Below are 13,713 nucleotides of genomic sequence, written 5' to 3'. Positions count from 1 at the left end.
TTTTCATATTGTTTAACATGTTCTACACACACTCATGGTTCAAAAAGCCTCCACAAAAATGCAAGAATAGGTATAAAAGACTTTTATTAAACATGCGCTGGGATATGTGTATAATATATCAGTTTTATTCGTATGAGCTGTCATGTTCCCCCTCCTAGAGACGCATCAAACCTCCACCTGCAGTTTTCTGCTCTGTGAGACTGCATGAGAGTCTGCCAATGTGGTTTTACACAAAGATATTAAAAAACTGAACCAATGAAGCCATTCTTCATGATTGCAAGTTGCAATCATGAATAATACTTTTGAAATGTGGATGATTGATTAATTTTGATTAATTTTAGGAGTTTTATCACCTGTGAAGTATTTCCATGCATACTTTTATGATGACTTTATCACAAATATGTTATAGTTTTCTTATTTTGGGTCTCTAAATGAATACTAAATGTTCAAAATCTATTCAACTCAGTAAAAACTAATCTTATTTTATGTGTATTTCCTGCTTATACTTATGTGTTCTGATTTTTCATTGTGCAAATCATAGTTCCAAAACAGATTTTTGTATTTTTTCAGGTTCTTTGTTATTTTCTTATTCATTGCTCTAAAATGTTTATGGTTGATGACAATACAAAAGCAGAATAAATTGAAAAGGGGGAAATATTCACAGCAGTGTTAAGCAGGTGTGTGGCATCAAGAAAACAACTTAAATATTGTTTTTAAACATTAGTTATCGGGGTCTAATGTCCTGCATGTTTTGATGTTTCCTTGAAAACATCCAATCAAAAAGACAAAAATCAAGGTTCACTCCATCTTCAAATAAGACTAGATTAAAATTTCAGCACCAAAAACCATATACAACTTTTCTTTTGTAAAATAACAAACAAAAGAAAAAACAGTGTTTGGCTTCAGTTGTACATTTCATGAGATGTTGAATTTGAATTTTCCTTTCTCCTCTGATGTTACAGTATAAATAATTAATGATTAGTAGTGTGTAAAAGTCAGATTAGAATATCCAAGTCTTATTCAAAGGTATAATAAAAAAAAAAAAAACCACTTCTGAACTGGTTTGAAACAAGAACGGACCATTTCAAAACGCTGGCCTCAGTATGTCAGAGTTTATTAAAAACTTGATGAGAACACATGCTCTGGTTATTTTTTCTATGAATTATTTTTTCCAAATCCAAAACGTTTTATTTAACAACTCTTCCTGGTATTTTTAGTGCACAACCTTTTGGATGACGTAGAAACACTGCCTAATAACACTTTTAGTTCCTAATAAGTGTTGGTAAATTGCCAATTAGCTTTTACAACTTACAACTTACAGTAACAATTGTATATATAATTATTATTCAAGAATATTCCTTTTATTTGCCATAAACTGGAATTGAAGCTGTGTTTTAGGGCTCATTTAAACGTTATGAAATAGCATAAACGAAAAATAACTGGTGGCATGTTTTATCGACAAAAAGTGACAGTTAATTGTCTGTTATAGTGAATAATAAAGCAAAGCGTAATGTTTTTCATTAAAAACATTTTCTATGCAAATCAAAGATATTGTACTTAGTAACACATTCTTGTGTGAAGATGGGAATCATAGTCCATTATCTAACATATCTGTCATAACTGCTTTTATTTTTCTCAGTCAGGCATGTTTGCTGGCCTATGAAGTACAGAAATGCTGTGGTCACTGTACCAACAGTTGGTACCTTTTGGTAGGGTGGGCAGATTCCAGAACAGCTTCCAACGACTCTGGTATGTGAAATCATGACTTTGTAGCTGAGTTGCTGTCATTTCCAATAACTTCCACTTTGATATAGCAGTGTACTGCGGGATATATAGTAGCAAGAAAAAGAATTCCCTCAATCAGATTCCATCAGATTGAGAGAATCTGTTACCTGAGGGAATCCATGTAACAAAATTACATGGATTCCTTTCTAACATTTATTAGAGAGGAGAAACACAATGTTCCTGAAAACTAAGTATACTTTTCATTCAACTTTATAGTACTGTCTCACTTTGTGTTGTTGCTGTGAGACAAAATTAGGCTTTAAATGAGTATGTAACTTGTATACCTACATTATTTGTGCAAGACACTAACTTTAGCATTGTGTAAAAATATGTTTTACACATTAAAATTAAAAATGTAATTAAATGTGAATGTTTTGACTATTTTTAAAAATGACTGGCTGACATCACAGACACTACCAGCCGTCCAGGTTCAGTATGCATGGAAATAAAAAACCTAATAGAATATCTTCATGGAAGCAGAAAAAGTCAAGAGTAACACATGCTGGCGCCTGTCACATTACCACTCTGCCCACGTCAAAGCAACAACCAATGAGCATCCTCAACACACAGACGGGTTACTTACTCGACCAATAATGTTGTACATTATTAAAAAAACGTCATGCTAAGGAAGTGCGCACTTTTCTGAAGCCGTGTAGTTTGGGCCACATTTGTACTTGGCTGTAGGCAACCGGAACAAAAACAGAAGTGTGTGGTAATATTGTGTGTTATATGCAGCGCAGATAAGCGACTTTTCTGACACCCTGCGGTCTGACAATGGGAGCAAATAACAGTACCCGCCGTGTGTCATTCGAGTCAGACGAGAACGAGAATATAACAGTGGTGAAGGGCATACGGGTAAGTTACAGGGTAGACCTGTTGAAACAAACAGGTGTTACTTTAATTCACAGGTAAATATGCTGTCAGAAATTAGGTTGTAAGCTTACGGTGTTAATAAATATAACACAATATTTCACTAGAGTGAAAGCATGGCACTCGCTCTTCCAATGCTAGAAGTTCTACTGAAAGTAGGGGGAAAATAAATTTTATTTTCAAACATCGTGAACTTTAAAGCACTGCAAGTTGCAAATGTATTCAAGGATTGTGGAGTTTGAAAAGAAATCTCGATAAAGAAAGCTTGACCCCATTCTCATTCTTGTTTCGTTATTCCCTTAATTGTCTTATTGTCCAGAGGACAATATGCATAATGGGTTTTATTAGCAGCCTCTGCTATTAGGCTGCCATTACAAATTCACCTGTGCCACTCTCAGTTGATGTTAAATATAGCCTGAGAGGCTTTCGCTGATCACGTAACACTTCAGTGAGCTTGACTCTATTATTACTCAGTTGTTAGGGCAACATGGAAAGCTTTTGTTTAGTCCTGTTTGTTGTCACCCCATAACATCTGTATACCGTAAGTTGAATGGATTTGCATTTTCCCTGCCAATTAGATCACGGATTTTGAGTGAAGGTTGGCATTCACTCAGGCCATGTGTACTGCATGTTTTTAACGTTTGAACCCAAATTTTCTATTGAACGTGGATAAGGTACGAAAACATATGAACAGGTGGAGGAGATGATGTGTCTATAAAATGCAGTACACTTTTTCCCCAGACTGTGATTCTTCACCTCTGTTCAACTGTTCCTCTGTCGGATTTTAGTGATCATAGCAATGCTTAGTTTAAGATATAATATTTGCATTCTGAAAATTGTTGATAGGATTTGAGTTGACAATTTTTGCATAAATATGATTAAAATTTAACTCAACTTACTTGTGAATCCACATAAACAAATAGAATCGCTGCAACACATGTTGACGTGAAATATCTCACAACTGATTCGTTTAACACTGGTTTAAAAATAGAGGAAAGGAGCATGTTGAGAGAGGTTAAATCTTCTCAATAAGAATATTCACCAATAGAATTTTGACATTTCATCGTGTAAAGCATAAGAAGCATTTGCATCTTCAGAGAATATAAATAATGATCTGTTGGGGCCTAAAATCAGCTAAGAATGCTTGTGATTTCCCTACTTTCTTGTGGTGCTACATTAAGAAGTGATCTAATCTTGTCAAGATAATTGTGGCTGTAACTTGGGAACACTTTTTTTTTTCTATAAACAAAATGCTGTTTCACAAAGAATTGGAAGTGATTTTGCTTTCAGACTAGCAGCAGCAGTTCCTCTTATCAGTCACCATTCACTTTTCTTGAAAGGAGACATGATGTGCCTTTTTAAATGTTTGCCTCTCTTAAAAATGTTGAAGAGATGACCCAAAGGGCTGGCGTGTGCAGACAGAAAGAGTGCAGCATCCTCTTGGGATTCCTGCAGGCAAATCTTTTGCTTTGCTTGTAAAATGTTTAGATGACCATTACATGAGACAGTTTGAGACTTTTTTTCCCCCCTGAACACTGACATTGACAGTGCATGTTTACAGTTAAAATATCCTGAAACTTGTCCTGGCGTTTATGTTGTTTTCCACTCACTTCTTAGTACATTATTTTTGCTAAGGCAAAATTGTTGGTAAATATCAATGCAGAAGAACATAATTTTAACTGTGTATTTCAGTATTAATGTCCTGCTTCTTAGATTATAAAAAACACTTTGCCTTGCAGCTGCTGCCTTGCATTTTCAAAGTGTTCGTGTTTCCCAAACACATCAAACAATCTCTCAGGACTGTATTATTGGAATCAAAAATAGTTTGAATCACTTGTAAGTGGTTTGATGATTTACTTTTCATATCTTGCATTACATAAAATGCAATCAAAATGCTATTATGGATTATGAAGCAACATACCAAGCTTTGGACATTTTACAGAGCACTGTTCAATTCATAATCTAATAATGATAAGGGTGAGACTCAAGCTCTTGCTGGATGTTTCCCGTATGCCATAGGGAGGACACATGTGGATGAAGTTTTTTTTCTTCAGCAGGGACAAAAGTAAGCTGGTCAGGGTTGATCCATCCATCCATTTTCTTACACCCTTCTTCCCTAATGGGGTCGGGAGGGTTGCTGGTGCCTATCTCCAGCTGCGTTCCGGGCGAGAGGCGGGGTTCACCCTGGACAGGTCGCCAGTCCGTCGCAGGGCAACACAGACACATACAAGACAAACAACCATGCGCACACACACTCACACCTAGGGAGAATTTAGAGAGCCCAATTAACCTGACAGTCATGTTTTTGGACTGTGGGAGGAAGCCGGAGAACCCGGAGAGAACCCACGCATGCACAGGGAGAACATGCAAACTCCATGCAGAAAGACCCCGGGCCGGGAATCGATCCCAGGACCTTCTTGCTTCTTGCTCTACCAACTGCGCCACTGTGCAGCCCCTGGTCAGGGTTGATTATAAGGATAAATGGAGGAAAAAACAGGAGAATCAAGGCAGAAAACATTAGACATACATCCAGAGATGTATTAAAATGCTTTAGGTTTCTCTATATTCCTTAGTTAGAATGGCCTGAGGTGCAAGCTTAAACCCAATTGTCAGTCTGTAGCAGGACTTGAAAACTAATCTTTACAGATGCTCTTCATCCAATCTCACTGAGAAGTTTGGGCACTTGCTTTTTTTTGTCTCTATATGTGATACCTGTGCAAAAGACTTGCAGCTGTAATTGCAGTTAAAGATGATTCTACAAAGTATTGACTCAAGTCCGTTGCAGTCAGTTCCAATCAAATGCAATGAATATTATATGCAAGATATTGAATGAGCTGTGATTGTTCTATGCAATATCAAAGTTTGGTTTTGTGGGAAATTGTGTCATGGGTATATTCTCCTAAGAGATGTCTGTCTCCTTTACAGCTTTCTGAAAATGTGATCAAGCGTATGAAAGAACCCACCACTCCTCCAAAACAGCAGCAACGTACTCCCACTTCAGCAACTTCAAAGGCACCGACCCTCATTCCATCTCCTCTACTCCGACCTGTTCCTCCTCTCGCTGACCTCGCCACCTCCTTGGCTCCCCCTCCTCCTTTTGTAGAACCTGTAGCACCTCCAGCTCCATCTGCTCCAGAGTCTGTGGCCACGCCTCCTCCTAAACCTCCCACGCAACAGGTAGCAGAGAACACCAAAGCTGACTTGGTGCTTTCCCATTCATCTCCCTCAGTTTCTGCTAACGCTGTTGCTGCTTCTGTTCTTGAGCCTTTAACAACCCTTCCTGCACCCACTCCTGCTCACACCGAACAGTTCACTCCTGGTTCCTGCCATGCTTCAGATTTGGTGGAAACTGTAACTCCTCTTCCACCACCTCCCTTAACTCAATCCATTGCTTCTCCTCCATCAGTAATCAAACCTATTACTCCTTCTCATGCTGTTGAGCCTCTTCCTTCACACATCCCTAAGTCAGAATCCCTCTCCTCCCCTCCTATTTTCAACCCTATCACCATCCTGCCAGCATCCTTGCTTCCTTCAGGGGACTCTTTGCCTCGGCAGTCTGCTGAATCTTTACCTACAGCTCCCCTGCCTGAGTTTACTGCTACTTGTGAACCAGTTGCACCTCCTCCCCAGCCCACAGCGGAACCATTATCACCTGCTTCAGTCGCTGAGCCAGTGGCAGTGCCTCAGTCAAGTCCAGTTTCGCCACCTGCTGTGCCACCAGCAGGTGAGTTTAATTTCTTGTAGCAAAAAGAAAATGTTACAGAAGCATAAATCTTTAGAAATGTGTTCTTGTAATATGAAGCTGACTGAGACTAAGGGTGTGATAAAACTTACTAGGGAAAATGTGGGAGTGTTTTCTTCTGACTTTTGACACATCAGTAACTGTAGTTGGGGCCTGCCATAGTAATGCATAGGACCATGGAAGGTACCTCAAAATAAATGCTGCTTGCTTTCATTCATAATTTTTTTCATGAATGTCTGTTTTATGATATATTTACCATCAATAACAAAAAAAAGAAACATTTTCACTTTTCTACAAAATTCACTAATTGAACAATAAAGTTGTATAAGATAAGTAGTATTTCAAAAGAGCAGAGGAAATCTTATGTTTTTTGAACAATAACAATATTTGTTGTTAATCTGTTGCTAGGAGATGAGCGTATTTTCTGGTAACCAAGTGCCACGAAAAGTAAAAATCAGAAGGCAGTGAGTGCATTAACATTAGTACAATCTTTAGCAGGCAATGCCTTTTCCCTAAAATCAGCTTTTTAGCTATTTTTTTCATTTATTAGCCATGTTTAGCACACTGAATGGAGGAAGTCCAGGTAAGACAACATGTTGGCGATATCCCACATGCCACTGGCAGCATTTAGGCTAACATTAGGATTTTGGCTAATTTTAGCATTTTGGCTAAAATTAGTTAATTTTGGCTTATACACTAATTTTAACAAACTGAATGCAGTAGGTCCATGTTACCCAACATGCTTGTGACTCTCCATGTGCTATTGAGTACACTGTAGCTTACTTTGGCATTGATGCTAATTTGTAGCATCAGAACGTTTTGTTCCAACCAATGGGCACACTTTGGCATGCCCCGTTTAAATTTCTACAGAAATTTTCTAGTTTATTTTACTAGCTTTATCCAAAACATATACTTCAGAAGCAGCTTCATTAAATTTAATCCTACATAGAGTAAAAGTCTGTCTCTTATTAAGGAATGTTTTTTGGTGGTTATCATTTTGTCTTGAAATGTCTTGGACATGGTTTCTGTAACATGTTTAATTAGAAGGCAAAGGTTATGTAGTACTGAACATGCCATAGGTTTGTTTTGCATTTCATTTTGATTGTGCCTATTGTGTGGGTGTTAACTATAAGCCACCTTCTGCTGTTTGCCTCCAACTTTTCACGGCAATTATAATTAGTCTTAATTTAAAAAATTGGCCTTGCAGTAGCTACTGTCATATAGTGATTTATTGTCATCCACCAACTGTTAATGACATGATTAATTCTTTTTTTAATGAAAAAGGTTACTGAAAGTGCAACATAATAATTGGGGACCAACAGCATCTTTAGGACTCTTTATCTACTTATTTACGTATTTCTCTTAGTTTTCTGGATCCTAGCTTTGCTTTTGAGGATTTGTCTCATCTGACAGCTGCTGTAGCTGGGAAAACAAACTGCTTTCCATATCAAGCAACATGACAAAAAGAAATCTGTTAAGAAGTTTCCCTACACAAACATCTTGGGCATTGATCTGACATAGAAAGCAACTCATACTTGAGACTCCAACATCAGTTGCACTTAGGTTGCAAAAGTAAAACACTTTAGACTCGCTTAATTGTGTGCCCTATATTGAGACTTGATTTCAACTACTGGTCCAATAGTTTGTATCCCATGTAATAAAGAATGAAATGAATTTGGTATTTGAGTTACAGACTATGAAAGGCTACCCGTGATTATTAGTCAGTGGCATTCTAGATTATGGAATGTTACATGCTCATGTCATTTTGTTAATGATAGCTGTAGTTGAGTAACTTACCTCCAAATTATCTCACTGCTTGTTGCAGCATTAAGAAAACCTCTCCCCAAAGTTCAACTCAAATTTTCTTGCTACACTTGTTCTTCTTCTTAATGTTGACATTTCTACATTTGAACTTGACTATTTGAATGTAATTTGATTGCTATTCAGAATTGAGAGAAACAAAATTAAATGTGGATTTAGAAAATGGTTTCCTGGTATTATTTAAAAAAGTCTCCTCCAAACTCTATTTAGTGCAATTTATAATTAAGGAGTGGAGAAAGACAGGGATTAGCTGGTATTTACTTATTCAATGCAAAGAGAAAAAGAAAAAGAATTGTTGCATTTTATCTGACAGAGGACATTTGAATGTTACCTGCTCATTACACTACACAGAAGCATCAGTGGGAGTAGATTCTTTTTAGGGTAGCATCCATGATGTGTGCAGACCACTCCATCCTTGACTGTGCTCAGTCAGTGAGGTAATTAAAAAAGGCCAACTTATGCCACGCCACACTAACTCCAGTGATTAGAATGACACCTCCACAGTTTAATACAACAAACTTAAAGGCCTAATGAAATGTAAATTTTTTTAAGTATGTTTTAAGTTCTTAAGAGCAGACTCTGACATGCCTGCAGTAAGAAACATAGCTTTGCAAATATATTCCGTAGTAAAAGTTATTAAAATGACCTTCTATTTTCTTAAAATGCCGTTATGATGCCCCAGTGTGAACATTTTTCCAGATTGAACTGGTTGTTGTGGAAGACGAATAACAAAATGCATTCATGTAGCTTCAGCAGGAAAAGCCTGAAGGACGATTGGGCCCCATTGTGAAACTACTTTAATTTTTCTTCAGGCTGTAAAAGTTATCAGTCCTTTGTTTGAGTTAATTAGCTTTGAATAACAGATGATGAGGTACATATGGCATTATCTCATTTAATTAGGTAGAAGTCACCGAGTTCATTATCACTGGAAAGTATCTTCAGTTCATGAAAGATTAGGACATACCAAACATTTTATTTTTCGTCAATTATTTAGGCCTCTCATTTGAAAAACATGGCTCATGTGTTTTCTTGTCTTCTTTTTACATTCAAAGAACTGAGCAAATGTTTTCAATTTAAATAATGTATCTTACCAAAGTCTTCTCATCAGAGAAGACTTCTGAGCCTTGTTTATGCTTATAAATTCTTCGGCTGGCTGGTTGCATCAACTATACATCATCACTACTGCACTGCCTCAATCCACAAAGCCCTCTCTCACTGCTTAGAACTTAAACAATGCTGACCTCCAAGTACCTTGCTTGTTAAGCTAGGGCTTAACATTTTCAGGCCGAGTTCAACCTCCCTCACTGCAAATCAAAATGTATAAAGACAGCCAATAAAATGCCCGAATCCTGTCTTGAGGTGTTTTTATGAAAGAAACCGTTGACTCCTGTAGTAGGGGAAAGAACCCAAAACTCTATCTAAACCACTACAACAAATCAGTGTTCAAGATTTCACAAGAAACTAGAGCAACAAAAAAGAAAGAGAAAACGTCTCAACTTGGGACTTTTTTCATAGCACCGTTGCTACAACTGTCCTTTAACTTAGCATATGACTCATTCATTATCCACATATATTGTGTGTTGACATTCACAGTATTAGCCTTGGCAGGTCACCTCAAAGAGTTAGAAAGGTACTATGTTCCAACTATTGTAAAAGTGGTGAAAAAAGTCAACTTATTCGATTGATCATGCTTGGGCACGTTCTTTTTAGGGACTAAAAAAAAGGAAGGTGTGATGAATGTGAATGTGAATCTCGTTAAAAATGTTACAAAGTTCAGTCCGATTCTCAAAGGGTGCGACCTTAATGAGGCAGACATTGATTATGTGTGTCCACGAGAGTTGGGTATCGAGTGAGGCTCTCAGCAGGTCGGCTGTCTCTAAATCATGCCCTGAGTAAGTATGTGTGCTGATTACACCATAGTCAAGGTTGAACCTCCTACACCTTCTCCAATATGCTATAAATATTCATATGCCAGGGCCCACACACAACCCTGGACTAATAGTCTGTTTAAAAATGTCTCCTGGGGGTAGAAAAGAGAATGGAAAGATGAGAAAGGTAAAGAAAAATTGCGGTGGAAGCGCAAATGCATAAAGTGGACACTGATGAACTACATCTTTGTCTCTTTCAAAGCATCCTTATTATTATAAGAAAATAACTAAAAGTTTTTTTTTTCAATCTGTAATTTGAGATTACATTACCAAGGAAGCCTGATTAGAAAGAAAATTATATGATTGCAGTTGTACTTTCATAAGTTGGAAACCTGCTCTTGGCACTTTTTCCTGTCCTTTATATTCTTTTTGGGCATTGTAGAAGGTGTGTAGTGACTCGACCAAAGCACAAGGTAGAAACGTGAGGAAGTGGTAATGTTACAGATTATGCCCTCCGTGTGGGTCCCGGGGTTAATGAAACTTCTGATGAGAAATGCAATTTGCCTTTGTCTATTATCTCTACTGCCAATAGCCTGAGCTCCACCGCTTCGCCACCTCCTCTGTGGGTTCTTCCATGGGGCCTAGTGATTGGTGGAAAGGAAAAAGAGGGAGACGCATTTAAAAAGATGATGAGCTTTTAATCTTTTTAACATTTACATGTCCTACTCAAGATTGACAAGGTCTCTGTCAATCTGGAATTTTCTCTGACCCAAACAGCCTCCCTCAAGGACCCCAGACAGTGTTTATCATATTAGAACCTGTTCTGTGGCTGACCTTGTGGACTCGACAGCAATCTGAAGCCACTCTTTGGAAAGCCGGAGAGGAAATGTAGAATTGTCTAAGCTTTCCTGAATTGTGAATGCCTTGGAAATATACTTGAGGCAGAGCTCTGTGAATCTATTTTTAATTGTTGATAAAAAAGTACAAATTTTGCATATGTAATCAAGTTTTGGCAATAACACATGTCAACAGAGCATGATGACATATTACAGTGGCTATCAACAGGTGTATATTTGGCTACAATTTTGTAAATCTAATTTACAATGTCGTCAATGCAGAAACAGTTATAGCCTGTTTGGGCACATAATCCCCCCGAAATCCCCACTATCGCTCCCACCTCAAGTTTGGTAACGCTTTACATATAAACAGTTTCTGATCTGTCCCCCATATTTCAAACCGCAAATGCCTCAATGGTGTTAGTGAACATCAGTGAACGAAAAGGTCCAACAGTGACTAATTATTATTATTTTTTAATTGCAACTGATTCCATGATGATTTAATGTTCACCTAAAATGACTGTATTACCAGTGATCATAGCAGCTCCTCAGGAACAATTTCAGACTCCTGTGCTGTGAGATGAATAGTCCTTGGAATTGCAGGCAGACATGATGGATATTATTTTCGGGAGCTCTGGACAGTAGGTTGTCGTTGAGGATTCTTTCTGCGGTGAGAATCAGCTTCCTGCCTCCATTCTTGTTTGTTGTTGTGCTTCCAAACATAAAAGATAGAAAAAACCTTTTTTGTCTGTATTTGAACTTTAATAGGAATTCAGGATTATGTGTTTCTAGCTTAGAGCATTATACATCATAATTGTTAAAATGTGCCATTTTTATTGTGTCATCCTTTGGAAAGTGCATATTACACAAAAGGCACGCTGCTCAAATTTAAGAGAATCAGTAATTTTTCAGTAAGGGAAGTAACATAAAAAAAGTAATATCAACACTGATATTAACATTTCAAGAGAATGTAAGAATCACTTGTTTTATATTGTTATTCCTGTAGTTTTTCCAGATATGGAAAGATCATGACTAGTAAATTGATGAACTATATTCATCAATACCTTCTTCAATTTCCTGACTAAATATTGTATTTAGATACATGCTTTGGAATCTGGCTGTTGTCTCAAACAAATTTGTTTTGCATATCTGTAACCTTGTTGTTTTTTCTTTCTGTTAATCTTATTCTAGTAATAATGATGTTTTTCCCTGCTGCTGTTACCACATGTTACCAGGTAATAATAGACTCTGACAATAGGGATTATCCCATCTAACTAATGCAGTAGGAGACTAATCTTGACAGGCTCAGACACTTCACCCTTCATCACCGCAGTGTTGCAGCACACCGTATGCCACTTCTGCCTTCAGAGCACGTTTTGGCCCAGTCGCCGGCCGGCATCTTTACTTTCATGCTTAATTACCTGCCAAGATAGACTGGTGAGGACATGGAGTCATATACGTCTGTCGTCAATGACACGAATATGTGTTGACAGGGTGGTATTGAACTATGTTTTCTTAGGAAAAAGATGTCTATGTGCCTTTTTTTTTTGGCCGACTCTATAAAGAAGTATTGGAAATTCAGTGACAGGTTGAGCAGCAGTTTTCACCTCAATGTTACCGTTGTTTCTGTTTTGGTTGTTGTTTTTGCACTTGTTGAAGGATTCATCTGTGTATAAGGGAAAATTTCTAAACATGAAGATTTGTTATAGAGGACGAACATGTGTTTAGAAAAAATAGAAAGTCAAAGTTGTTTTTAATTCTACGACATTAAGAGTAATTTAAAAATCTATAGTGACTCTACGACACTCCCAAGTAGATAATAGATGCAGAAATCCATCATAGAAGATAAAAATATATATATTTAGAGGATATGATTTATGAAGGATGTGTGATGGGTATAACTATTGGTGTTAAGGAGTATGTTTGTGATTAATCTGTTGTACTAAATCTGCAACAGGGAAAATGAATGTCCTGTATGCACCTCGTGCTTGGATCATTTTCTGAGTTCTATCTTTTTAATATTGACAATATTTAGATTTGTTTTTCCAAAGATTAATATCTGTCCCTTGTTGGTGGACCAGAACAGAATAGCTTTGCATGATGGTCTAGTCCATTGTACATGCTTTGAATTCTGTTGTAGATTTGCTGATGTGCTTTAAATCATAAACCTTTTGCATGAGGCAGCTGAATTGAGATTTGCTATCGATTGGAGGCAGCTGCCAAGTTTCTGTTCCTACAAAAGTATGAAGAATCAGCCTTTAACGCTGCGCTTGACAGATGATATGAATTGTTTGTGCTGATGTGATGTTTGTTTTTTGCCAAAGGGAACTTAAGGCCATTATTCTTTCTTCGTTCTTTGATCTCTTTTGTGCAAAAGACGTATTAGAGTGTTTGCAGTTTAATGTAAAATTAGAAACCTAAAACATTCTGATTTTGACCTGGATAAGAGGCTTAACTGGGCTAACTTTCTTTCTTTTTCTGACTTGACTGTTGTGAGTCACTAACTGGAGGATGTAGAGTCTTTAAATTATCTGGGGGTTTTTTCCAGTGTCCTCATGACAGTTACAGGGTATAACTTTGTTCCTGGATAATTTTATACAGATCTTAATTTTGTTTTGGCTGCAAAACAGTCCTAAATGTATTAGTTTGGGAATTCTATTTGTATTCATTGAAACTATAAATTCAATATGTTGAGCAAGAAAATTTGTTCACTCTTGCCAAAGAGCAATTACAAATTTAATGGCTTGGATGTTTCATTTTGTTAGTTGGTTGGTAGATTGTTATTTTTCCC

At 37.2% G+C, this 13,713-nt stretch overlaps 1 protein-coding gene across 4 annotated transcripts in view; it reads left to right on the top strand.

Moving 5' to 3' along the window:
- The first annotated feature begins 2,394 nt into the window (after positions 1-2,394).
- Positions 2,395-13,713, top strand: part of chchd3a (coiled-coil-helix-coiled-coil-helix domain containing 3a) — a 65,669-nt gene continuing 54,350 nt past the window's right edge. Inside the window, exons 1-3 of one of the 4 annotated variants that reach the window (XM_044108144.1) lie at positions 2,396-2,640; positions 5,581-5,832; positions 6,286-6,379. In XM_044108144.1, the coding sequence (XP_043964079.1) occupies positions 2,560-2,640; positions 5,581-5,832; positions 6,286-6,379 (427 nt within the window). In that variant the 5' untranslated portion in view covers positions 2,396-2,559. Of the gene's footprint in view, positions 2,641-5,580; positions 6,380-13,713 lie in introns of all 4 variants that reach the window. The other 3 variants (XM_044108145.1, XM_044108142.1, XM_044108143.1) reach the window with 3 other exon arrangements.

This window comes from Gambusia affinis, linkage group LG23 (assembly GCF_019740435.1).
Source record: "Gambusia affinis linkage group LG23, SWU_Gaff_1.0, whole genome shotgun sequence".
Lineage (NCBI taxonomy): Eukaryota > Metazoa > Chordata > Actinopteri > Cyprinodontiformes > Poeciliidae > Gambusia > Gambusia affinis.
Note: the sequence above shows the minus strand (reverse complement) of the source record. Positions and strands in the feature narration are given on the sequence as shown.